Source organism: Nomascus leucogenys, chromosome 2, assembly GCF_006542625.1.
Source record: "Nomascus leucogenys isolate Asia chromosome 2, Asia_NLE_v1, whole genome shotgun sequence".
NCBI classification, from domain to species: Eukaryota; Metazoa; Chordata; class Mammalia; order Primates; family Hylobatidae; genus Nomascus; species Nomascus leucogenys.
The window spans coordinates 148,285,028-148,310,720 of NC_044382.1; the positions used below are offsets into that span (position 1 = coordinate 148,285,028).

Consider the following 25,693-nt stretch of genomic DNA (forward strand, 5'->3'; position numbering starts at 1 on the left):
TCCATGGATTGTGGCGCTGGTAAGGCACTGGGAAGAACTTCTCGTTACTGCCCAGAGTTGGGAGGTGCATCATTCTCATACTCACAATGAAAAAAAAAAAAAGGCCAGATTAACTTCAAATTCCTATCTTTTCTCATAACTCACCAGAGAACTGAGGTCACAGAGCAATAATATAGAGATTTGAGGAGAGAGAAGACATGTACCTCATTCACTTCCTGGGAGCGAAATTAAATCAGTAGTTCTCAGAAGTCCTAGGTACTTATCTCCAGACAGACAGACACACATACACACACTTAATTCTATGTGCTTCTTTCTGTACTTAGCATTTAGAATAGAGTTCAGACTAGGAGATGGTACCATTGGTCAGTGGTAAATTCTATTGGGCTATACCGTAAGAAACTAATGGTTGTTTTTGACCTGTAAAAGGCAATTTCTTATGGTTCAACCTAATACATCACTATATTCTGATCAATGGCTGTTTTTTAAAGTTACTATTTGGAAAAAAGTTATATTACTGAATTAGACTAAAATTGTTATTTGAAAGTACAAGAAAATATAAAAAGTATGTGAAAGTAGATTTTTATTACAGAGCAATTTTTTTTCTATTAATTCAATGCTTTAAATAAAACAACATAATACCATAAACTGACAATGACCTGGGAGCATGTAAAATACTTAAGGCTGGAGAGGCATTTTTATTCTTGATAAATTTATATAATAAATTCTTATGACATTTGATTCCAAATTGTATGTACGAATTGGCTTGACATAATAATTTAAATATAAACATAAGGGAAATTTAAACATTGGCAGTAATTTATACGAGTCAATTCAAGGTTGGTGACTGGAGAAATGTATTAAGAAAAACCTGAGGTCAAAAAAATCTTTAGGAAGCAGCCCTGTAACAACGTACATTTGTAGATCAGGGGCTAAAAATCCACTCTGAATGAATACCATGAAGCAAAGGATGTACAACATCCATCACACATCTGTTTCAAAAACAGCATGTTTCTAAAATGATACATCTCTTTACAAAGTAAACGTTACAGTATTAATAACTATAGAGACACCATTGGGATGAACTCCAGATGCACTGCTGACTTCCACCAAGCACCCCGGGGCCATCGCTTAGGGCATCCATCTTAATCCTGGGGCTTTAAGAACATCTTCTTTGCTTTAATCGGTTTTATGTCTCCATTTTCATCTTCTTCATAATTGGCATGGTCTCTCTTTCTGGCAAACTTTTTCCCAATTGTCCCCACCAAGGTCTCATATCTGTCAAGAGGACAGACAGCACACGTTTAATTTCAAATAAAAACGTAGGGATCAAGCCTCGTCAAGAATATCAGACCAAATATGCAATAAAAAAGATTAACAAAAAGAAAACTATGATTAAAAGAAACCATCTGATTTAACAATTTATGAACTTCTCTAAGAGTGATTAAATTCCTTGCCGTTTTGGCGTTTGCATTACCCTAAATAAAAAGAGATGTACATTTTAAAATACACATTTCCAGCAGCTCTGGAAATGGGCCCTCAACTGGCAGCCTGAAACAGGTCTGCGGCCCCCATAGGCCATTAAGAGAAGGCCGATCACAGTCATCGTCCTAATGGGGGACTCCCTTGAAAGCTGCCGTGGACTGTGCGGTAAGAGGAGCATTGCTGGGAGAGCCAATGAATGCTAGGTCCAGATTAGAAAGCTGCTGCGCAGCACGGTTACCTTCTAGCCATCTCTTCATCTGACACATCAAGCTCCACTGTTTCATCTTCAACTTCTTCTGCTTTGTGCTTAGCATTCATCTGAAGCATCAATTTCTGAAAAATACACCAGTGCTGACCTTCAGGCTAGAAAAAGCTTGTGAAAGGAACTGATGTCAAACTTACCTGAAGGCAGAGAAACTGAAGTCAAATAATCTAGAGAACTAGTCAAAATTGATAAGGGACTCTCTGTAATACTTGATACCACAATGGTATAAGAGAAGTCAGCTCTGAGTCAAAAAAATAGTAAGGCAAAGCCCCACTGGATTATACTTAGTGTGAATTTAAAGTGTATTTAAGATCATAAATCTTAGTATTAGTTACTCATATTTAAAGCAGGCATACTGCTGACACATTCCAGTGAGTGGGGAAAGAAATAATAAACTTTCAGATTTTCTCTGAACTCCCCCCACCCCATCTTTAAGCCAAATGGAAGAAACACTAGTAGTCAATAATAATTTTAAATGCATCTCTTGGTGGTGGTGGTGGTGGTGGGTGGAGGAGGTGGGAGAAGTGGAAGTCTGGCCCCGTGTAATGGAGGGAATCTATGCACCTCAGCCTCACCCTCCTAAACTTTAAAGTGGATAATGCATCCCATGTAACATCCATGCATCACGAGTCTCGTCTCTCCTCCAACTCTTTCACATAAACCTTTTTGTGATAATTATTCTCTGACCTTTTTTTTTTTTAAAAAATGTGTAATCTCTTCTTTTTAGCAAGAGCAGAAGGAATAAAAGATGAGAAATCAATCTCAACTAGTTTATCTAAGGCTTAAAAGAGTGATAATAGTTCAAAACCTTTTCCTAGGGGGAGTGTACTCAGTGTTACAGAATCCAGTAATTAGGGCCATTTTCTAACACCCGTCCCCATCAAATTCTGCGGGCAGTGGCACCTCTCGTTTCCCATTGCAGCACACGTACTTTGGAATGCTCGCCTATCCAAACCCTACTCTTTGAACACCACATCTTCATAATCCCTGCCTTTTTCTTCCCTCTTTATCCCACTGCCCAGCCCCTCTCCTTCTCAATCTGAAGCTTAAAGCAGGTCAAAGCGAGACCAGCATATATTAAAAAGAAACACTTCTAATACAACACCTTAATTATCACACATGCCTCCTCCCACTCTGCCAAAAAAGCAGAAAAGGAAAACTAATCTAGAATCTTTCAATAAACTCTGGCAATTGGCTTAGTTAACTGTGGCTCCTAGAGAAGTGGTTCTTAACTGGGGATGATTTTCCCCACCAGGGAACCTGCGGCAATGTCTGGAAACATTTTTGGTTGTCACAACTGGGTTGGAGGATGGGGTGTGCGTGTGCTACTGATATTTAGTTGGTAGAGAACAGAGGACAGGGATGTGGTTCATCATTCTCTTAGGAAAGCCACCACCACAAAGAATTATCTGGCCCCAAATGTCAACACTGCCAAGGGCGAGAAACCCTGGCTTCGAGTAATATTTACAAAACTAAAGATTTGTATCTCAAGTGTCCATTTGGTTCATCAAGTACTTGATAGGATGGCTTTTAACATATGAGCCAAAGTTCTAAATGAATATTTGTTAAATAAAGGTCTGCTTCTCTATCCTGGAGCACGAAAATTCAAATCAATAGCTCAGTTATAAGGCAAATATTCATTTTTCAAACAAACTGTCGAAAGGATTCATTTAAAAATCTACTTACAAGCTTGGATTACAACTGTCCATTAAAAAGTCAAATTACGCAATTCTAAAGTAACATTTTTCCATTAGAAAAAATACATTTATAGGTGCCAGAAAATAACTTTTCATAATAGCATCATATGAATAAAATCTTGACGTTCTTGTGAAAGACTCAACTTGAAATTTTATTATTTACGGTGGCACTGTCAAGGGCTGTATACTGCTATATGAAATTATCTACTCACCTCTACCATAAAACTAGACTGCAATGTCTCCAATTTCTTTAAATAGCTATGGCGATATTTCAAGACTTGTTATTTTCTATATAATGAGTAGAAATGGTACCTGGTGGAGAAACACCTAAGCCCAATTATTAGCAGAAAAAAATTCAATTGGAAAAATTTTTAATTTGAAGCAATTATATTTAATACCTCAACCTCAGGATTAAATCCTCTGAATGACATTCTTCCGTAGAGAAGATCTTCACATAGTAAGAAACTCTGCTCTTCTATTATGAAACTCCTACATGGGAAAATAAAAATAGCATTTCTCCGTATATAAAGCACAGCAAACAAAAGCCAACACTTTGAATAAAAAAAAAATCAACCTATGGTTCTCAGTAGAATGAAGTAAAAACACAGTAAGATTTCTAACTTAGCGTTAAAAATAAAATCTGATTAATTTGGTCAGCAAAGGCATTAGGAGACAAGAGCAGGAGGCTGGAGGCACAGCCTCTCTTAAACACCACATTTAATTTGCGTAAATATCTACATAATATAAAGATCTAAAGTATTGACAATAAACTTGAATTTGCCAAAGTTGAAGCAAAGTTTCTTTTCTGTTTACATCCCCTCACCATATTTTTTTTCAATTCTTTTTCAGAAAGGAAATAATATGTATGTAAAAAAACACATACGGTATACAATGACACACTACTCCAAATCATTTTACTAAAGTTTCTGGCATATTTTGTCTTTCGTTCTCAGGGATTTCAAAAATTCCATTCTCTAATTATCAAAGTAGCACATTTTAAGGAACATAATTTGGAAAACAGAATAAAGTATGAGTTTATAAACTGCCTGTAAGTTCCTTACCAGGAGGTTAAAAAGGACTGTTAATATATTTGAATATTTCCTTCCAGTCTTTTTTATACTTGCATTTACGTTGATTGTTGAACACTGGTCTGAGCTGTGTGGTGCACTTATACACAGATTTTTTTCAAAAAATTTCAATAGTTTTTGGGGAACAGGTGGTTTTTTGGTTACATGGATAAATTCTTTAGTGGTGACTTCTGAGATTTTGCCCCCACCAAATTCTTATTACAAATCCAGGTGAAGTAGTGGGAAATCAGAGGCTTGGGCAGCTTTAAACAGTCTTATCAGTCAGAGCTCTTAGCTATGAACACCAAAGGCTGACCCTGGATGACTTCAGCAGAGAAAGAATTTACTGTAAGAACACTGCAGGCTCTGCATTTCCAAGGGGGGCTGGTTCCAGGACCCCTTGTGGATATCAAAATCTGTGATAAAAAGAGCCAGCTGTACTGGGCATCTCAGAATCACCGGGAAGGCTGGAGGGGCAGAACAGGAAGATGGGCAGAAATAACGGTCGCTAGGTGGTTGCACCAAAACCAAAATCATGCTAAAGAATGACCCTAGGGAAACCACTGCTGCTGCTGACAGGGCTGAGCACGACACCACTGACGGCACTGGGGCAGGCTGCGTTCCCTGGACCAGGATGTTACTGTCTCCAGCAGAATTTCTCTGCTGAGTCACCACCACATGACCCTAAATCCAAGGTGACATATCTATCTCCAGCCTGTCCATAAACCCTAAAGCATGGCAGGAAAGCAAACATGTGGCTTTTAAGGCTTGTTTGCTGGAGTAGGCTCTGATTCTCATAAAGATTCCCTCATGCAACACTTATTAAACCAAACTGGGTGTATTAAATCAAACTGCGGAAACAGCCACCAATAAAAGAGCCTCAGCTGGGCATAGTGGCGGACGCCTGTAGTCCCAGTTACTCAGGTGGCTGAGGCAGGAGAACTGCTTGCATCCCAGAAGTGGAGGTTGCAGTGAGCCAAGATTGTGCCACTGCACTCCAGCCTGGGTGACAGTGCGAAACACTCGCCTCCAAAAAAAAAAAAAAAAAAAAAGAAAAAAGAAAAAAAAAGAGCCTCTGCTCTCATGGAGGTTACAGTCTATAGAAAGAGGGGCCAAATAATGAATCAAACATGAAACATTCATATCACACAATGGATGAAAATAAAGCAGGTTATTCCATCCCTAGCTCTAGGGGAGTAATTGGTATGGAACTAGCTTTCCCGCGCCATAACTATATAAAACAGGACAAAATATAAAATGACCATTTTCAGATAATGAACAAGTCCAAGCATATGACCGTGATGCCTGAGAGAAGAAAATCAAATGAAGTGAGCCCCATGAATGTGGAGCTTTCTGCCTGGAGGCAATTTCCAGATTGTGGGGCGGGGAGTGGGGGACTCACACAAAGCCCTGTCTTGCTGAGCTTAAGAGACAAAGTGTTTCACTGGGGCTTTAGTTGAAAAAAATAAAGACACAAACTGAAATCTGGCGTTATGGCAGTGGCTGGAATATCTGGGTGAGGATACCACTGAAAGGGAGCTACACTATGGAGTTCAGGACCTGCATATTGGGTTCCCTTGAATCTTTGGCTGACCATGAAGCTCCACATATGCAGGATGAGTCTTCAGACTTAGGGGAAAACTAACTGCTGGAGAGATGATTTCTGGGAGAATATCTGCTGCATTAACTTCCTGTGGCTGCTGTAACAAATTTAAGCTGACAAAATTGGTGGCTTAGAGCAACAGAAATTTATGCTCCTACAGTTCTGTACAAAATCCAGGTGTTGGTAGGCCTGGGATCCCTCCAGAAGCTTCCACGGTTACAAGGCCTTCTGTGTGTCAAATCTCCCTCACCTCCTCCTTATAAGGAAAGGTGATTACATTTAGGGCCCACCCAGATAATCCAGGATAATCTCTCATCTAAAGATTCGTAATTTACTCATATACCAGCAAGGTAAATTTTGCCCTATAAGGTAACACTCACAGGTTTCAGAGATGAAAACCTAGATATTATCTGGGGGACCATTTTCCAGCCTACCACACCTGGGGAAAAAAAAAAATTTACCCTGCAATTGTATGTTGAAGAAATAACAGAGCTTGCACAGAGCAAGGAAATGTTTGAGTTCTGCCTAGCCAGAGATGAGAGAACAAGCTAAACACTCTGTGATATTTAGGAGAAAGGCCACACCTTAGGAGTAGAGACAACTTAGCTACAAAACATACCCTAACAAAAACAAGCTGATTGGCATGTAAGTTAACTGCCTAATGAAACAAAATTCAACGCCCTTAAGAAAAATAACAAAATCCAGGTAGTCAGCAATGTAATACATATAAATGCACAGCACACAATAAAAAATTCCTAGACATGCAAGGAAGCAAGAAAATGTAATCCCCTCATAGAAAGAAGGAAAATAATTGAAGATGAAATTAGTAGAAATGGACTTTAAAACAGTTACTGTAAATTTATTCAAGGATTTAAACGAAAACATGAATGCAATGAACAGACAGCCTGAATTAAGAAACAGAGACTGCAAAAAAACATCGATAGAATTTATGTAATTAGGGGAAAAAACAATCAAAAAAATAAATTATATACCTGAAAAAAAATCTGAAGTAAAAAACTTGATTAGTCCTATATCTATTAAATAAATGGAATACATTACTAAAAATCTTTTCACAGAGAAAGCTTCAGATCCAGATGGCTTCACTGGTGAATTTCACCAAGCATTTAAGGAAGAAATACTTTCAATTTTACACAAATCAAAAACTGAGAAGAGGAGGTAGCAACACTTTCCAACTCATTTTATGGCCAAAACCAAAGACATTACAGTAACTCTACAGGCTAACATCTTTTATAAATATGGACGTGAAAATCGTTAATAAAATGTCAGCAAATTGAATTTAAAAATTTTAAATGTTACATATGAAGACCAAGTAGAGCGTATGCCAGAAATATAAGGCTGTTCTGATATTCAAAAGTCAATACAGTTTTCAACACACTAACGAAATAAAAATCATGATCTTCTCATAAGAAATTATTTGACAAAATTCAACATCATTTATGATGAAAACCCTCAGCAAACTAGGAAAATAAAGGAGTAGCTGTGACCATTGATAAGGGGCATTCATGAAAACAGCACTTCATGTGCAATAGAGAAAAAGTAAATGCCTTCCCAACTATGATCAGAAACAATTCAAGGACTACTCTTGTCGTTTCTATTCAATACTGTATTGGGTCCTTAGCCATGAAATCAATCAACAAGAGGAAATAAAATGTATAACTCTCTTTTTTTGCAGATGACATAATTATGCATGTAAACAATCTTAAGGAATCCACAAAAAAACTACTTGTCAGTGAGTCAATTTAGCATTACAGAATACAAAGTCAACGTACAACCTTCAATTTCTACACACCCCTCCACCCCATACATACACACAACAGACAAGTTTGAAAAAACTCTATTTATGATATATAAAACTATGAAGTACTTAGAGAGAAACAATGCAACAAGAAAATTTTTTCAATAAATGTTAATAGGCACAGTGGATCAAGCCTGTAATCCCAGCACTTTGGGAGGCCAAGGCAGACAGATCCGTGTTAGCCAGGAGTTCAAGATCAGCCTGGCCAAAACGGAGAAACCCTGTCTCTACTAAAAATACAAAAATTAGCTGGGTGTGGTGGGGGGGGCGCCTGTAATCTCAGCTACTCAGGAGGCTGGGGCAGGATAATCGCCTGAACCTGGGAGGTGGAGCTGCGGTGAGCCAAGATTGCGCCAGTGCACTCCAGCCTGGCTGGTAGAGTGAGACTCTGTCTCAAAAAAGAAAAAAAAAAAGTTAACAGGATCACAGGTTATCTATGAAAGACATGTCCTTTGATTTCTACCTCATGCTGTACACAAAAAGTTACAGGCAAACCATGGATAAAAATGTCAGCACTAAAACTATGAAATTTTTAGAAGAAAACAGAAAATATCTTACCATCTTGGCATAGCCAAGGATTCATTAGACAAGAGTCATAAGGAATAAACCATAAAAGAAAAAATTGATAAAACAAAATTAATAAAAACTCATCAAAAGACAACATTAACAGGCTGGAAGAAAATATTCACTATATACATATGTGACAGAGAACTTGTATTCAGAACATAAATAACTCCTACATGCACAGATGTATGTAAGTTTTGTGTCAAAAAAACCCCCAGAAACACTGAGCTTGAGTTAATGATGTGCATGCTGTAATATTTCGGAAAGAAATGTACTGATGTCTGCAACTTACTGCATCAAAAATACAATAAACGGATGGATGGATGGGGGATGAACAAATATGTGACATAAATTATTTAAAAAAACAAAACAAAAACAAAACTTTCTCAATTTTTAAAATGGCCAAAATATTTGAAAAGGCACTTCACAAAGGTAGATATGGAAATGGCCAAAAAGGAAGAAGTTCTTTAACATTATTGGTCATCAGGAAAATGCAAATTAAAAACCATAATAAGATGCCACTAAAATAGTTAAAAGTAAAAAGATACGTAACTCCAAATGTTGGACTCTCATACTTCCTTAGTGAAAGTGTAAAATCGTAGAACAAACTGGTCTGAAAATTTCTGTTAAAGTACAATTCCACAGTTACAAAAGAAATGAAAACATAACAAAACAAGAGTATGAATGTCATACCAGCTTTATCCATAAGCGTAAAAAAACAGGCTGGGTGTGGAGGCTCATACCTGTAATCCCAGAACTTTGGGTGGCCGAGGCCAGCGATCACCTGCGATCAGCAGTTCAAGACCAGCCTGGCCAACATGGTCTCTATTAAAAACAAAATTAACCGGGCATGGTGGTGCATGCCTGTAATCCCAGCTACTCGGGAGGCTAAGGCAGGAGAACCACTTGAACCTGGGAGGAAGGCTGCAGCGAGCCGAGGTTGCGCCAGTGCACTGTAGCTTGGGCAACAGAGCGAGACTCCATTTCAAAAAAAAAAATAAATAATATAAAAATAAAAAAATAAAAAACTGGAAACAACCCAATCATGAGTTCTTTAACATTATTAGTCATCAGGAAAAGGCTAATTAAAAACCACAATAAGATGCCATTAGAATAAAATTAAAAAGATATCTAACTCCAAATGTTGAACTCTCATACTTCCTTAGTGAAAGTGTTATAACACTTCTCTATTAATGTCCATTAATAGAAGAATGAATAGATACACCGCGGTGTACCTGTAAAATGAAATACTACTTAGCAATAGAAACAAATTACTGATGTTCCAAAACAAGGATGAATATCCGAAACATTTTGCCGACACAGTTTAGCACACATTGCACAATTCCTCTTTTATGAAGTTCAAGAACAGACAAAGTCAATCTATTGTTTAAGAAATCAGAAGAGTGCTTGCGTCAGAGCAGGAGTGAGACTGACTAGAAAGAGGGATGAAGATCTTTACGCGATGACGGAAATGTTTCCGCGATAGGAGTATGGTTTACAAAGATGCATGCACTATCAAAACACATACAGCTGTAGACTTAAGTACATTCCACTGAATGCAACCACCACCCACACCCCCACACCCGCACACAGTTTAAGGGGAGATAGTGAGGGCAGACTAGAGGAGAGGTGTTGTCTTTTAAAAGAGTGGTCTGGATAGGCCTCTTGTCGGGGGTGACATCTGAGCAAGGACCAGGAGGCAAGGAGGAAGCAAGATATCAGGACGCCCAGGTGAAAAACACCTGAAGTCCCCGTTGTAAGTGGGGGCCCTGATAAGGGAATCTAACCGGCCTGAGAAACATAAAGCCCCTGCAGCTGAAATGGAGAGAATGCAGAGTAGTAGGAGGTCAGAGTTACTTGCATGATAACATTAAGGTGTCATCTTTTACTGTGTTGACATTTGCAGAATGTGCAGAAGTTACTCTGGGTAAAACGAAATCTTAGCATGAGTGAAAGCAGCAGTGATACCAGACTACTCTGGTAATCACTGCCAGGCCCTCACAGTTCAAAGAAAAATGCCAGTTTCACATTAGAATGTTCTTGATGACACAGCACAAATTTATTTCTGTTAATCTTAGCCCTCGATTACTTTAAAAAATATTCGGTATACAAAATTGAAACTATATATATATAAGATACTTCTTGGCCGGGAGCAGTGGCTCATGCCTGTAATTCCAGCACTTTGGGAGGTCGAGGCAGGAGGATCATGAGGTCAGGAGATTGAGACCATTCTGGCTAACATGGTGAAACCCCATCTCTACTAAAAAAAATACAAAAAAAAAATTAGCTGGGCATAGTGGTGGGCGCCTGTAGTTCCAGCTACTTCGGAGGCTGAGGCAGGAGAATGGTGTGAACCAGGGAGGTAGAGTTTGCAGTGAGGGGAGATCTCGCCACTGCACTCCAGCCTGGGCGACACAGCAAGACTCCGTCTCAAAAAAAAAAAAAAAAAAAAGATACTTCTTCATAGTCAAATAACCACACTTGTGTGACTGAACTGAGAGACGAACTAGACACTTTTTTTCAATGTGACACCATAACTATGGTTTTGCGGGTTTGGGTTCTTTGGCAGACATTTTCTTGAAAATAAATAAAGTGAACCTGACACTTGAAGGGGAACAACTGACACTATTTATTGCCAATAACAAAATTCAAGCTTTCAAGAAAAAGTTAGAATTCCAAATAGCTTTTATCTGTCATCTTCGGCTTGATAGCTTCCCAACACTTAAAAGACTTTTCTGATGAAACCCATGGTGATACTAATGAATGTGATTTTTGATATTGTATAACAAGATGAGTTAAAACTGGGAAAATCTATACTAAACTCATTTTCCAAATGACAGATGCAGGATGTTAAGAAATCATATACGGGTAAAAGATCTATTTAGAATACAAGACAGACCAAGACATGAAAAGTTCACTGGTGTTTTCAGATTCCATGTTGCAATTTACTCTGAAGAAACTACTACTGATTGAGTTTTGGAGTTGTACCAAAGAATTATCTGAAAAGGCCATTGAGATACTCCTGTCTTTTCAACTGTATCACCTGTGTGAGGGGGAATTTCTTTATATACTTCAACCAAAACAACATGTTTTAACAGGCTGACTGCAGGTGTTCAGAGTCCAGCTGTCTTCTATTATGCCACAATGTTAAAGGGATTTGCAAAAACAGAAAACAGTACCACTCTTCTCGTTAAATTTCTTGTCTTAAAAAAGTTATTTTTCATTGAAAATGTGTTAGGTAATGAGTTTGTTATTTAAATAATTTTTAAAATTTCTTATATAGTAAATATTGACAAATATAAATCACACAAAACACTCTCTAGGAGTTCTAAATAAAATTTTTTTTTTTGAGATAGAGTCTCGTTCTGTTGCCCAGGCTGGAGTGCAGTGGCGCGATCTGGGCTCAATGCAACCTCCGCCTCCCAGATTCCAGTGATTCTCCTGCCTCAGCCTCCTGAGAAGCGGGGACTACAGGCACACGCCATCATGCCTGGCTAATTTTTTTTGTATTTTTAGTACACACGGGGTTTCACCATGTTAGCCATGATGGTCTCGATCTCCTGACCTCATGATCCGCCTGCCTTGGCCTCCCAAAGTGCTGGGATTACAGGCGTGAGCCACTGTGCCAGGCCTAGGAGTTCTAAATAATTTTTATAAATGCAAATAGCTTCTGAGTTCCAAAACTTTGAGAACCACTGTGATTTTGGTTCCTCTCTCACTGGCCCTCTAGTCTGGCCAGCAACTCAGTTACTTCAGAACCGCCTCTCCCTGAGGGAATCTAAATTTGGGCACAGAACTTGCTGTTCAGCTTTTTCTAGGAACTTGGGATTCCCTCTCAATTGCCCAGTCTTATTCCTTATAGAGTGAGCAGCTGATGAGACCTCCTCAATTCCAAAGTTAATCACCTCTCTCAGGAAAGCACTATACATCAAAGCTTTCACTTAAGACAAACGAGGGACCCAGAGAAAGACAACCTCCAGAGGCCAGGACTGGGTTCACAGCAGGACTACCTGGCCCCTTAGAGGTTTTTCCCACGGCTTTGCAATGACACCGTAACTTTAATATAAAAAGGAGCACGGGTGTTTTGTATCTACATGCATGGTTTTAAGAATTAGAAAAATTAATTACAGAGTTGACAAGCAAGTGAAATATTTCAAAACTTAACTGTTTTTGTATTTTAAGTATCCAATTTTCATTAAGGAGGTTCTATAATTTTCGGGCTAAAACACACCCACAAAATTATCTATTTCATAAATTTCGCAGATGAGAAACTATTGCTCAGAAAACGCTGAACTTGCCTAAAGCCACAAATACCATGGCAAAACTCCAGTTAGAAAACCCTTCTCAGTGGGTCTCACATTCCTGCACATTTTTTGAGTGAGGCACTAACTGCTCGTTTGTTCTGGACTATCTTTGCAGGATATATGCATAGCGAGCAGCCTTGAAAAACAGTCTTCCTCTAAAGCAAAGGGCAGATTTACTTACTGTCCACCATAATACGGATGCCTCTCCTGGGGCTGAAGGCAAGCCTGCTTGTGGCCCGTTATCCAAGGTTCCAGTTTTCTAAGCTCAGGAGATCTCAGCTATGATGCAAATTCAGTGGGTGCAGAGCATCCACCTGGGCCACTTCATGACATCCCTCATAGGACTTGGGGACAAAAGAGAAATGATGCCAACTTGATGCTTGTGCTGCTTGCTGTGCAGTAAGTCCTTTGTTTCTGATGGTGTTCAGGAGACACTACCCCCAAAATATGGCATCTTGGCATACTGAAAATTTTTACGCTGGGGGAATCTGAAAAATGACGTGCAGGTAGGATTTTCTGACCGTCCCCTGAAGCAGGTCATAAAACCCTCACGTAAGAGGTGCCCTCCCTACACTCAGAGGAAAGCAACATCCTTATCTCAGAAGAAGAAGGGACAGAGAGAGGAATCTGAACTAAAGACTTGCTAAGTTTCTCCTGGCTTATTACTCTTTGGTCATACCCCTTGGTCCCATCATATTCCTTCACAACTTTCCACTCTTCGTCAAACCTAACATAAAAACACTCAGGTTCAACCAATTCTTCGGTATTCATTTTCTTATGAAGGCTCCTGTGTCACCTAAAACTTTTGTGAAATCAAAGTGTATACCTTTCTCTTGTTAATCTGTCTTTTCTTACAGGGACCCCAACTAATGAATTTCAAATGGGTGGAAGGAAAGGCTATTGTTCCTCCCCTACATCTCAGACCCAGAAGGCTCCTATCTTTCACCAGCATCAGGGAAAGTGTGGCAGGCTAACTTGTTAGTTTCAGGTCCCTACAGCTTCTGACTCCAAATAGACCACAAAATACAAGCATAAGACGCACAATAGCCAAAAATACTTCTTAAACAACTTGCTACGGCAAAGGAGTAATTAAACCGCCTATTCTTGCACACTCTTACCGGACCATATCCTTGGGGAAAAAAACAATATGGCAATACATAGCAAAATCTTTGATCTGGTAAATTTCACTCCTAGGAATTCAGACTGTATCGGGTTCCCTGGAAACAGACTCTAAGACAGACATATATGCAGAAAACTTAGCAGGCAGTGTTGTTCGGCAGATGCCCTTCTAGGAAAACAGAGACAGGAGGATTGGCCAGAGGGAGAAGATGATGGGCAATGTGGCTACAGTAAGGCCTCAGCCACATATGACAGCTCTGGAGTCAGGAAAGCCCTTCAGTTGTTCCAAGTTGAGGCACAGCAGCTAGATCATCATTCCCCTGCATGGTCTAGCCATTGGCTAAAGGTGTCCCCTGTGAGGCAGTGTTAACACTGAATAGCCCTAATTATCTTCACTGAATTACAGACTGATATGGCTGACACTAAAAATGGGAAACTTGAGACTTTCAGAGCACAGACACATGCAATCTCCAACTTCACAGAATAGTTCAGATAACACTAGCAAAAAAGGATACACAAACATAAGCGAGTAGAAAGGAATGGGTGTACTTCATATATTCAGGTATAAGGAAACACACACAATGGCAACAATCCCTGTGCTTTATGCCTGGTGCTATGGTGAGTGTTTTACGTATATTACCTCATCTACCTCTCGGAATGTACTGGACAGGTACTATCATCATACCCAATACATAAATGACACAAAACGGGTTGAGTAACTCACCCAAGGTGACAAGTAAACAAGTGATGGAGCTGGGCATCAAACCCAGGTCTGCCTGACTTCAGAGCCCATATGCTTAATCAACCAATCCATTCCATGATCTCCCTATTTAGGGTGTTAAAAACAACAACTCAATACAACACATATACCAAAGCTATGTCATCCATTCACCCCTCCAGACCTACTTCCCGTCTTCACCCGTTTCTCTGGCCTGGGAGGCTGACTTGAATGTAATGCACGGAAGGGCTCCCTTGCTAGGATGACCTTGGGCTGGCTGTACCCGTGAGTGGAGGTAGTAGCTCCTCTAAGGTGCTCTTTCTACACAGCTTATCTCCAGATTCGGTAGCAGCTATTACCCCCCGACCCCTTGACTCTGCAAGCTCAGGTGGTAATCACTCTCACTACACATGCTAGGAGGTACTGCACTGCCCCGAGGGGCTCCCCTATGCCCCACCCACACCTTGATAGTCTCTCCTCAGTTTGAGAGGGTCATGTTTTCCTGCCAACATCTTGAGCTGATATACACACCTATACATAAACAAGATGCTGAGTAATGGCAAAAAGGTACTATTTACCTTCCCAGAAAGAAATGTAAAGGTCATTTTCTGGGAATAATATGCTGTATTGGGGGAAAAATACTGGAAACAAGATAGAAACAGTCCTGCTCTTTAATAAGCAACTGGAAGGAACACTTCGGCCAGTTTACTTAAGGCATAAAATTAAATTATAGTTCCTCAGCAGCAAAGGTCCCTTCCTCCCTGTGACCCTGCCCCTGGCATTATCTTCTCCCTCCTCACCAACATCTTGCTTCCTCCAAGAAGTAGAGAAAAAAAGTACCTTCCCCCGATCCCTCCTGGTGGGACATACTTTCTATCTTTAGAGAAGGGTATGTAACCTTCAAACAATGTCCAGAGGTCAGCCAAATCAACAAGGGAATATAACATTCCAAATCAAAGCCCAAACATCAGGTACAGAATGGAAAGACACAAATATGTCACAAGATAGTAAGCAGCATCTTCAGTCATTTGACCAAAGTTTAAGTAAAACTACCATACCACGGAGCTTACTAAGGTGAGAAAAGTATCAGGGAAAAATGAAAAATAGCTTCCAGAAGGATTCAGCTAAATTAAAGGATGCAATAAATCCATCACTCCTTCCTTCAAAATTGTTGATCAGGCACCAGCCAAGCTTGGGGGTGGTCCAGAAACTGTCTACCCCAGCTTCGGCACTGACTGGCTGGGTGAACCTGGGCAAGTTACCCTCCCTTGAGCTCAGTTCCTCAACTACAAAGTGACAGAATGATAGGAGGCAGCTCCTAAGTTTGCTACGAAGATTCAGTAACTACGAAGATTCAATAACTACAGAAGTAAAGTGTTTAGCCCAGTTCCTGGTACACACTACAGATTCAGTAAATGTTAGCTAAAATGGACGGTATTACAAGTAGTAACAATTTAAAAAAAGAAACAAAAACTCCTGACCTGCCTTAAAATGCTCAACCTAATGAACTCTGTAACTGAAACAAAACTGGAGAGGCCTGAAGTACACACCTAATCTTTAGAACTTAAGGTGACAGAACGTTACAGCTTCCCCCAAACGTCTGCTGTTACTGTTAGAGATATGTGGGCTAGGTTCCTTTGTTCAATGTAAAAAAGGACAATGTGATAAATAGTGGCTGGGAGGGGGAGTAGTAAAAATGTGTAAATCCATGTACAACTTTAATAGGTTTAATATTTTTTAGTTGTGCCACTAACTCAATAAACTGAACAGAAACTATGTCACGGGCTTTATGTCACTGGAATGATGAGTTAAATTTACCAGGAGTTTCTTTCTGAATGCCCCAAGCATCATCAGTATAAATTTTAATAAACCTACTCTTTCTCTTTAAGCTCTGGCAAATCCAAGTACCAGTGCTCTTCACTAATGATTTTCTTTTCTTCTTCTTCTAGTTGCTTCTTGGTTTCTGAGTCCAGTCCCCTTTGCATAAACTGTGAAAACAAACAAAATCAATGTCAGAAACTTTTCCCATTTTAGAATTGAGGAAAACCCCAAATAATTTTCTTCTTCTACTTGTTCTCCCTCATTTATCTATGGAACCCATCTCAAGATTGAGGGTTGGGGCAAGTGATCACACGGTTTAGCTCTACCCTTCCAACTTTACATTAGACGATGAAGGGTTGTGTCAGGGCATGAGAAAATACACAATGTATGTTTCCTTTGGAAAACTTAAGGGCCAAGACACCACATTCGAACGTCTTGTGCTCACCCACAGAGCCCACTGGCTTTGGCACCTGCTGATCTGGGGTTGAAATGCTCTTCTTATCCTCTTCCACCTAGCCAACTCCTCGCCCGTCTGACATAGGTAAAGCTACTACACTTCTTTGAGTGCCTGTAAAATCAGTGCCTCTGTCCTAAATGCTTCCATGGCTCCCTCCAATAGACTCACCACATCTTAACTCTTTGAGCATCTATCTCTTCTAGAGACCTTAAGGACTGGGTGTCTGGGTCATTTCCTTCATCTATCCCAATATGATGACTGAAGCACAGTAAGAGCCTGATAAATGTAGGCAGAAGCAAAGGTACATCTATAAGTCTGCTCTTCGTCTTTATTTTTCCTCTGAAATGCTGCTAAACTCTTGAGCTGCTCTTATCAAATCTGCAGAAACTTGACTCAAAATATGGCAGTAAATAATAGTCCTGCTGCCAGTCTCTCACTAGCACGAATACCTGTATTTATTCAGGGAACAAGTGAACAAACTTGAGGCTAACCACAGCAAAATGATAAAATATCAACATTGGAGAAAATAAAATCAGAAAATACCCAGAAGCCTCCTAGCAGTGAGGTTTCAGGTTCCACTGGTTTCTATGTATCCCCCATTTCTTTCCCTTATTCAGGTCCCATATTTCTTTTTTTTTTTTTCTTTTTTGAGACAGAGTCTCGCTCTGTTGCCTAGGCTGGAGTGTAGTAGCGTGATCTCAGCTCACTGCAACCTCCGCCTCCTAGGTTGAAGTGATTCTCCTGCCTCAGCTTCTCAAGTAGCTGAGATTATGCGCCCGCCACCACACCCAGCTAATTTTTGTATTTTTAGTAGAGACGGGGGTTTCACCATCTTGGCCAGGCTGGTCTCGAACTCCTGACCTTGTGATCCACCCGCCTCAGCCTCCCAAAGTGCTGGGATTACAGGTGTGAGCCACTGCGCCCGGCCCAGGTCCCATATTTCTCCTCCTTCTACTCCATCTTTTCCAAACCGAAGCCTTTTTAGGCATAAGCGCTTTAACTATGACTACTAAGTTAAATGAAAAAATCTTAAGAATGTTCACGAATAAAATAGTCATGCACTGCAAAATGATGTTTGGTCAACGATGGAACCCATATATGAAAGTGGTCCCATAAGATTACAATACTGCATTTTTACTGTACCTTTTCTATATCTAGATATGTTTAGATACAGATATCACTGTGTTACAACTGCCTACAGAATTCAGTACAGTAGCATACTGTATAGGTTTGCAGCCTACGAACAACAGGCTGTACCACATAGCCTAGGTGTGTGCTAGGCTATACCATCCAGGTTTGCACAGGTGAACTCTACGATGATCTCACAATGATGAAATCACCTAACAATGCATGTTTCAGAATGTATCCTTGTTGTTAAATCATGTATTAACTAACTCATGACTGTGATAACATCAAGTGCTGATGAGAATGGGAAGAAACTGATCAATCAAACATAGCTAGTGGGAAAGTAAATGGTACAGCCATTGTGGAAAACAGCGTGGCAGTTTCTTAGCAAACTAAACATACACTTACCATATGACCCAGCAACCGTCCACGCAAAGTGAGTGCATGTAAAATGGTGAAATCTGAGTCAGCTCACCATCAATGTCCTGGTTCTTTATTGTATCCTAGTGTTGTAAAATGTTGCCGCTGGGGGAGGTGGCATGAAGGACGCACAGAATATCCCTGTACACTTTTTGCAACTTCCTGTGAATCTATCACTATTTTAAATAAAAAGTAAAAGAAAACAAGTTTGCAGACTACTGTTTTGCAGTCCTCATCCATTTTACCTGTGCGTATATCCTCATCCCAGGAAAGAACTGCAGTTTCTGGAATGTGCATGCTATACTTCCCAGTCCTTTTTGCCTTTGCGACTTAACGTTTCCATTTTCTGCCATATTTCGGCAAAATATTTACTCTTTTAAGCCCACAGCGTGTGTCCTTTGGTAAGACTTCCTGGTTGGCATTTGGCTTGGCTCTTCCCAGGCCTGCTCCTATAAAGAAGCACCTTCCCAAGACAGCCTCACAAACACTGGATTATTGTTCACCATCGTGCTGGTTTGGTGTCTCCCAAGACTACGATTCTGAATAGACCATGACTCTTGTTCATCCTGTATCATTGGCACTTAGGCGGCACCCTTGGTACACAAAAGAGCTCACTCAATGAAGGTTCTCTGAATGTAAATGAACCTGGACCTGTCTTATTTTTCCAGACTCTCTTTCTGGGATGGTTTTCTTTAAATGCAGATGCCTCATTTCATCACTAATATTCCTCGTGATAAAACTCATCAATATTGCCCAACTGCCCTTTTTTTCTCCCATTTAGTCATGCACCTATTCTTTTGGTATACAATAGCCATATACATGTTCTGTACACAGAGAAAGGACAGAACTCCCTGTGAATATGAATCGACCACCTCCAGAGTTAGGTAGAAGTTCGATTTTCCTACTCCAGAGCATTTCAGAACACATTCCAAAACTAGTGAGGACTCACAGCAGGCATCAGCACAATACAGTCCTCAGGCCAGATGTCTGTTGTTGTCGATAAAGTTTTACTGGTACACAGCCATGGTCATTCGATCCTGAACAACAATGGCAGAGCTGAGTAGTTGTAACAGAGACTGTCTGGCTCATAAGACCAAAATATTTATTATATGGTCCTTTACAGAAAGTTTGCCAAGCCCTGTTCTAAGAGCCTAACAGTGCTAAAATCACAAATAAACACCCTGTACAAGCATTCCATACTGGAAGACCTTCCATCCACATCCTTCTTTTTCTGCTTCCCATCAGGATCACCCTGCAATGGCTGACCAAGTCAGAGGCATTGAGGTGAGTCAGGATTAAATCCTCAACCCTCTCATACTTGCCCTAAAAAGTGGTCCCCAACCTTTTTGGCACCAGGGATGTGCTTCCTGGAAGACAATTTTTCCACGGGTGGTGGAGAGGGGAAGGGTAGATGGTTTAGGGATGATTCAAGTGCATTACATTTATTGTGCACTTTGTTTCTATTATTATAATACGTAACGACATAATTATACAACTCACCATAATGCAGAATCAGTGGAAGACCTGAGCTTGTTTTCCTGAAACTAGACAGTCCCATCTGGGTGTGATGGGAGACAATGACAGATCATCAGGCATTAGACTCTCGTAAGTAGAGCGCAAGGTAGATCCCTCATATGCGCAGTTCACAGTAACGTTTTTGATCCTAGGAGGATCTAGGATTCTGCCACTGATCTGACAGGAGGTGGAGCTCAGGTGGTAATGCAAGCTATGGGGAACGGCTGTAAATATAGATGAAGTTTCCCTCACTTGCTTGCCTGCCTGCCCGCTGCTCACTTCCTGCTGTGTGGCCCGTTCCTAACAGGTCATGGACTGGTGCTGGTCTGTGGCCTGGCGGTTTGGGACCCATGCTATATAGGACTTAGCTCTGGTTAAGGCACTCTAAGTGCAGCTGCTCCATGCCTTCTCACAGTATACTCAGTTCTATCAGTATAGACAGTGTCTCCTGCTATCTTGCCAGTAAGTTTTTTCTTATCAATGACCAAAGCTGCTAAACCAAATAGAGAATCTGGGTGATCTTTTTCCTTCTCCTTTGCTTCCAATGTCCAGTTGAGTCTCCCAATTTGGTGGGGATGGACATTTGTTTTAAGTTAATTTCTTCTTAGTTGCAACTCGGATATTTAGTTTGAGCCTGAGTCACCCAGTACATCATCTGGCTTATTCCAAGAGCTAAAACAACTGCTAAAATCTTTTCAATATCTGCTTGGCCAATTCACTCCACTTCTCTGAAATTAATGTTATTACAAATCATAAAATCAAATTCTGTTCAGTAAAGATCAAATTTTGCTAACATGCATGAAAGTGCTTGACAAACTCTAAGTTATGCTGCAATTTGTCCTCCACCCTCATTCACCCATTCATCCCTAACTCCATCCTAGCTCAACTCCATTCAAATCTTGCCCATGTAATGTTTACTCTCTCTTTTTTTTTTTTTTTTTGAGACAGGGTCTCCCTGTGTCACCCAGGCTGGAGTGCAGTGGCACCATCTCAGCTCACTGCAGCCTTGATTTCCCAAGCTCAAGTGATCCTCCCACCTCAGCCTCCCAAGTAGCTGGGACTACAGGTGCGTGCCACCAGGCCCGGCTAATATTTTGTATTTTTTGTAGAGATTGGGTTTCACCATGTTGCCCAGGCTGGTCTCAAACAGCTGGGCTTAAGCGATTTGTCTACCTCAGCCTCTCAAAGTGCTGGGATTACAGGCATGAGCCAAAGCGAACGGCCTATCTTTCAAAACATTATGAATGCTTCCTTCCTTCTTTTGGAAATTCCACCTCTTTAAACATGACATGTAACAGTTTGCTACTCTCTATAAGTAGTGCTCAGTAACAGGCATCACAGAGTACAGAGCAGTAATATAAGAGCCAGGGTTCTGAAGCCAGACTGCCTGAGTTCCCGTCCTGTCTACACTACTTATTAGCTGTGTAACTTTGGGTAAGTTACTTATTTCTGTTTCAGTTGCCTTAGCTGTAAAAAGAGAGTTATTGCCTGTAGTCACCTCAAAGTGTCATTGTGTGAATTGCATAGGTTAATATTCGCAAACCACTTCAAACATTGTCTAGTACTGTAAGTATTTGCTATTTTTTTGGATACTGTTCCCCGTGTCAATAGCTTTCCATTGCTCACAAAATAAAGGAAAATACCTTTAATCTAGCCTAAAGTTCTCTGCACGTTGTGACCATTGCCTACTCTGCAACCATTTCTTAGTACTTGCCTTCCAGACATACTTAATTGTCTGTAATTCTTGGAAATCTCCATGGTTTTCTTTTTCTTTCTTGCCTCTCAGACTTCTGAACTCAGTTTCTCCTAGTTTAGGACGTTGTGCCTTCCACCCTCCCAGTAACCTAAAGAGACTACTACCCCGCGAGAAGCTCGGTGAGTTCCCAGGGACCCCGGCGCTTTTACCCTCACTGCACTTGGTAAGCTGTACCCTGACTGCTTATGTGTATGCAAGCTCCCATCCGCCCGCGGGCCTCCTGAGAATCGGCCTAATTCGTAACCTGGTTTCCAGTAAACAGTGCAGAGCAGACGCTAAGTGAATGAATGAGCACGAGAGCTGGAAGCCCTCTGAGGCCTCTCTGTGGTGTCCCTTGTCCACCCTCCGCCTCGGCCCCGGCCAGGTCGGAAGGACCGGGTGCCCCTACCGCCCGGCGTGGCTCTCTCAGCGTCCCCGCACCTTCATGCGCAGCAGATTCTTGGACAACTTTGTCTTGCGTTCGGCCGCCATGGTGGCTTCCCCCCAGCGCCGCACTGCAGCCGCGAGCCTCACCGCACATGCGCGGAGCCGCGTGCGTAGCTGCGCCCTCACGTAACACGCACCGCCCCACCCCGCCCCGCCCCTTGTCTCGCGCGCGGGCGAGGCCCCTCAGCGGGCGCTCTACTGGCTGGCAAGCTCGGGTAAGCGCGCGGGTTGGCGGCGCGAGGATGAGCGCGGCAGAACCCAAAGAGGCCGAAGTCAGAGGACGACCTAGAGCTTGGCTTCCCCGAGCTGCGGGCCGCCTTCCCGGGACGTCGGCCTGGCCCCCTCGGAGGGCCATCCTCCCTCAGGGACTCCCTTCCTCAGGGACCCCCTCTAGACTCAGTAGTCCTCGCTAGCCTCAGAGGTTTCCGCCACGCCTGCCACCCGCCTGGGCTGTGTTACCCACGTGTTTTGTCTTTATAACGTGGGTGGCGGGCTCCCTGTGTTCTGGGTCGCTTTGCAGGGGCCAGGTCGTTTTCTCTTCATCAGGACCCCACGAGTTGCTGCTTTCCTCGCAGCAGCCGGGAGTCCCGGGGGAGCGCGGCGGGGGCGCCCCAGTTAGGCTGGCTTCATCCCCGGGCTGCTGCCGGTGCGTGTCTGGCCGAGTGATCTCTACTAAACAGAAGAATCTCAAGAAACGGCAAGGGATGGAGGCAGGGATGGGTGCCAAAGACACGTGAATGAGAACAAGGCCTGGTTTTGATCAAAAGAATTGAAAAGACCATAGCGAGGGGCAACATAGCAACACCCCATCTCTAAAAAAAAAAATATATATATATATACATATATATATATATATATACACAAAACACAAAATATACAAAAATACCTACAAAAATATATACAAAATATACAAAAAATGTACGAAATATGCAAAAAAAAATAGCTGGGTGTGGTGACACGGATCTGTGGTCTCCACTACTTGGGAGGCTGAGGCTGGAGAATCGCTGGAACCCGGGAGGTTGAGGCTGCAGTGAGGTGAGATCCCGCCACTGGACTCCAGCCTGGGCTACAGAGCGAAACTTTGTCTCAAAAACAAAACAACAAAACAAAAAGAATAAAAAAAAACCCACTGAAAATAGGGTAGCGTTCATACCCTGGTGTTTAATGCTCTGGGTACCACCTAAGCACGTTTTCGAAAACCATTCCCAGGTCCGACGCTTTGGAACACTCTCAAGCTAATAGCATCTCAGGTGATACCACGAGTTCTATGTCAAATTCTTGACCTGGTCACCTTAGGGGTAATTAGCTCACTTAATCCTCATAAGAACCGGAAAGAAGGTATTGTCATCGTGTTGTTAGGGATTCTGAGACACAGAGCGGGTAAGGCACTTGGTGTTCACACAGCTAACCCATGTTAGAGCTGAAATTCAAACACCGATTTGGATGTTAAAAGCCCTTTAGGTTTTCCCAGGGGTAAATAAAATCATTGTAATGTGCTAAGTGGCTACAGAATCTAATTCACTTGGGACTGTGTGTGAGATGCTGGGGGTATAATAGCGTGTAAAAACACATATCGCCACCTTTCCTGAAGCTGATAATCTGGACGTAAGTAAGTGGCGACTGCTGTGAAAGAGAGAAAACAGTGATGTGATAGAGTAACGTTTAGGGTTACTTTAGACAAGGTAGTTTGGAACGGCCTTTGTCAGATGATGGTGCTAAGGCTTCAAAGTTGAGAAAAACGTGTTGTATGAAGAGTTGGAGGTAGAGTGTGCTCAGAAGACAGCAGCAACTGTAAAGGTCCTGAAATATGAACAAGACAAAGTCCGTGTTGTTAAAAGTTTAACAAGTGGAAACAGCAGAGGTTAATCATAAGCCACATTGCATCCCCCAAAATTCATACTTTGAAGTTCTAACTCTCAGTGCCTCAGAATGTGAATGTATTGGGAGACAGGGCTTTTAAAGAGGTGATTAAAACAAGACCCTTAGGGTGAGCCCTAATCCAGTCTGACTGATATCGTCATAAGAAGAGGAAATTTGGACACAGACACCAAGGTTGTGTTTGCATAAAGGAAAGACTATCTGAAAGTCAAAAAAATAAAAAAATTAAAAAAAATGTCTCAGGAGAAACCAAACTTGCCAACACCTTTATCTTAGACCTCTAGCCTCCAGCACTGTGAGAAAATCACAACCAGTCTGTAGTGTTTTCTTATAGTAACCCTAGCAGAGTGATATACCATACAATTAGCTGTAGATGACAGTTGTGATGAGAGCCCGGTAAGGAAAGTATGAGGGTCATGAAAGGGTACAACAAGGGTACCTAAACCATTCTGGCCTGGAAATGAGAGTTCTCCTAAACGTGAAGAAGAGTTAATCAGGGGAAAGGCCCACCAATCATTCACAGTGTTGTGCTGCTTTTACCACCATAGGACTCTTCATCTTGCAAAAAGAAAACTCTGTTCCCATTAAACAATAATTCCTCAGCCCCTGGCGACTACTTTCTGTCTCTATAAATTTGACTTTTCTGCAGGATTCTCAAAGAACTGCTGTGAGAGTAGAGGTGAAGGGAGAAGTGACTCAGTCTGCCATCTGCACTTGGGAAACTAAGGGGCGACTGAACTAGGATGAACACATATCTTATCAGCTTCAGAAGAGGAAAACAGCATTCCTGGCGAAATAAGAGCATGTATCTATCATCTAAGGATGCTGGAAGCACCACACCTTCTCTATGGACTGCTGTTGTACCAGTCTGGGTTCTGATTTGTTTTCCTGAAACATTGACATTATTATGTTATTCTTTCACTCTAAAATTTACAATATCTGTTATTGTCTGATAAAGGTCAACTTCTTCAACCTGCCACTTAAAATTCTATTTTTCTATTTGATGGTGAAAATCCTTAAAATTAAAACGAATCCCCCAAGTCTCTTCCCACCCCTCAACATGTTATAAATGAGAAGTGATTTAAGAGTAATAGTGTAATTTTAACTTTGAAAACTACCTGACAAGATAATTCCTTGATCTTTCTATGCACCTGAATTGCAGAGCACAGAGGATAGATCTCACAATCAGTAATGTGTTAACCTGTTGTAGTTACCCAGCCAAAGAAACGTCATTTTGGGGGAAGAAATATTTCAAACAGGTCTTCACACAGTTTTGAGTCCTGTCATAATGGAATTTGTTGGAAGTATGAAAGCCTCCAATTCCTGCCAACTACTAGATCCATCAAGAAAAGGTTCTCTTTGACTCTTCACTCCTGTAGCAGATCTAAGGCTGTGGTGCCTAGTACATAGATGCTTGTCATATGTCACTAGTGAGCACTTGAAATGTGGCTAGTACAACTGAGGAACTGAATATTTTAGTTAATTTAAATTAAATTTCATTATATTATTGTTATTATTATTAGCTTGAGACAGAGTCTTGCTTTATCACCCAGGCTGGAGTGTTGTGGTGCAATCTTGGCTCACTGCAACCTCACCTCCTGGGTTCAAGCAATTCTCATGCCTCAGCCTCCTGAGTAGCTGGGATTACAGGTGCCCATCA

General features: G+C 41.3%; 1 protein-coding gene across 1 annotated transcript; it reads right to left on the bottom strand.

Annotated features, from left to right (window-relative positions):
• Positions 1-563: 563 nt before the first annotated feature.
• On the bottom strand, positions 564-22,249 carry MPHOSPH6 (M-phase phosphoprotein 6). The gene is made up of 5 exons (XM_003272478.4): positions 22,150-22,249; positions 16,511-16,623; positions 3,843-3,933; positions 1,721-1,815; positions 564-1,275 (listed from the first exon to the last, which is right to left on the bottom strand). The coding sequence occupies exons 1-5, from the start codon at positions 22,198-22,200 to the stop codon at positions 1,143-1,145; spliced, it is 483 nt and encodes a 160-aa protein (XP_003272526.1). The 5' UTR covers positions 22,201-22,249; the 3' UTR covers positions 564-1,142.
• Positions 22,250-25,693: the final 3,444 nt, after the last annotated feature.

Bases quoted from the DNA above. Each gene is read 5' to 3' on its own strand.
- MPHOSPH6 (XM_003272478.4), bottom strand. From the start codon at position 22,200: ATGGCGGCCGAACGCAAGACAAAGTTGTCCAAGAATCTGCTGCGCATG. The intron at 1,816-3,842 runs GTATTAAATATA...TGTATTTTTCAG, and splicing joins GATTTAATCCTGAGGTTGAG to AAATTGATGCTTCAGATGAA. The intron at 1,276-1,720 runs GTAACCGTGCTG...TCCTCTTGACAG, and splicing joins GATGAAGAGATGGCTAGAAG to ATATGAGACCTTGGTGGGGA.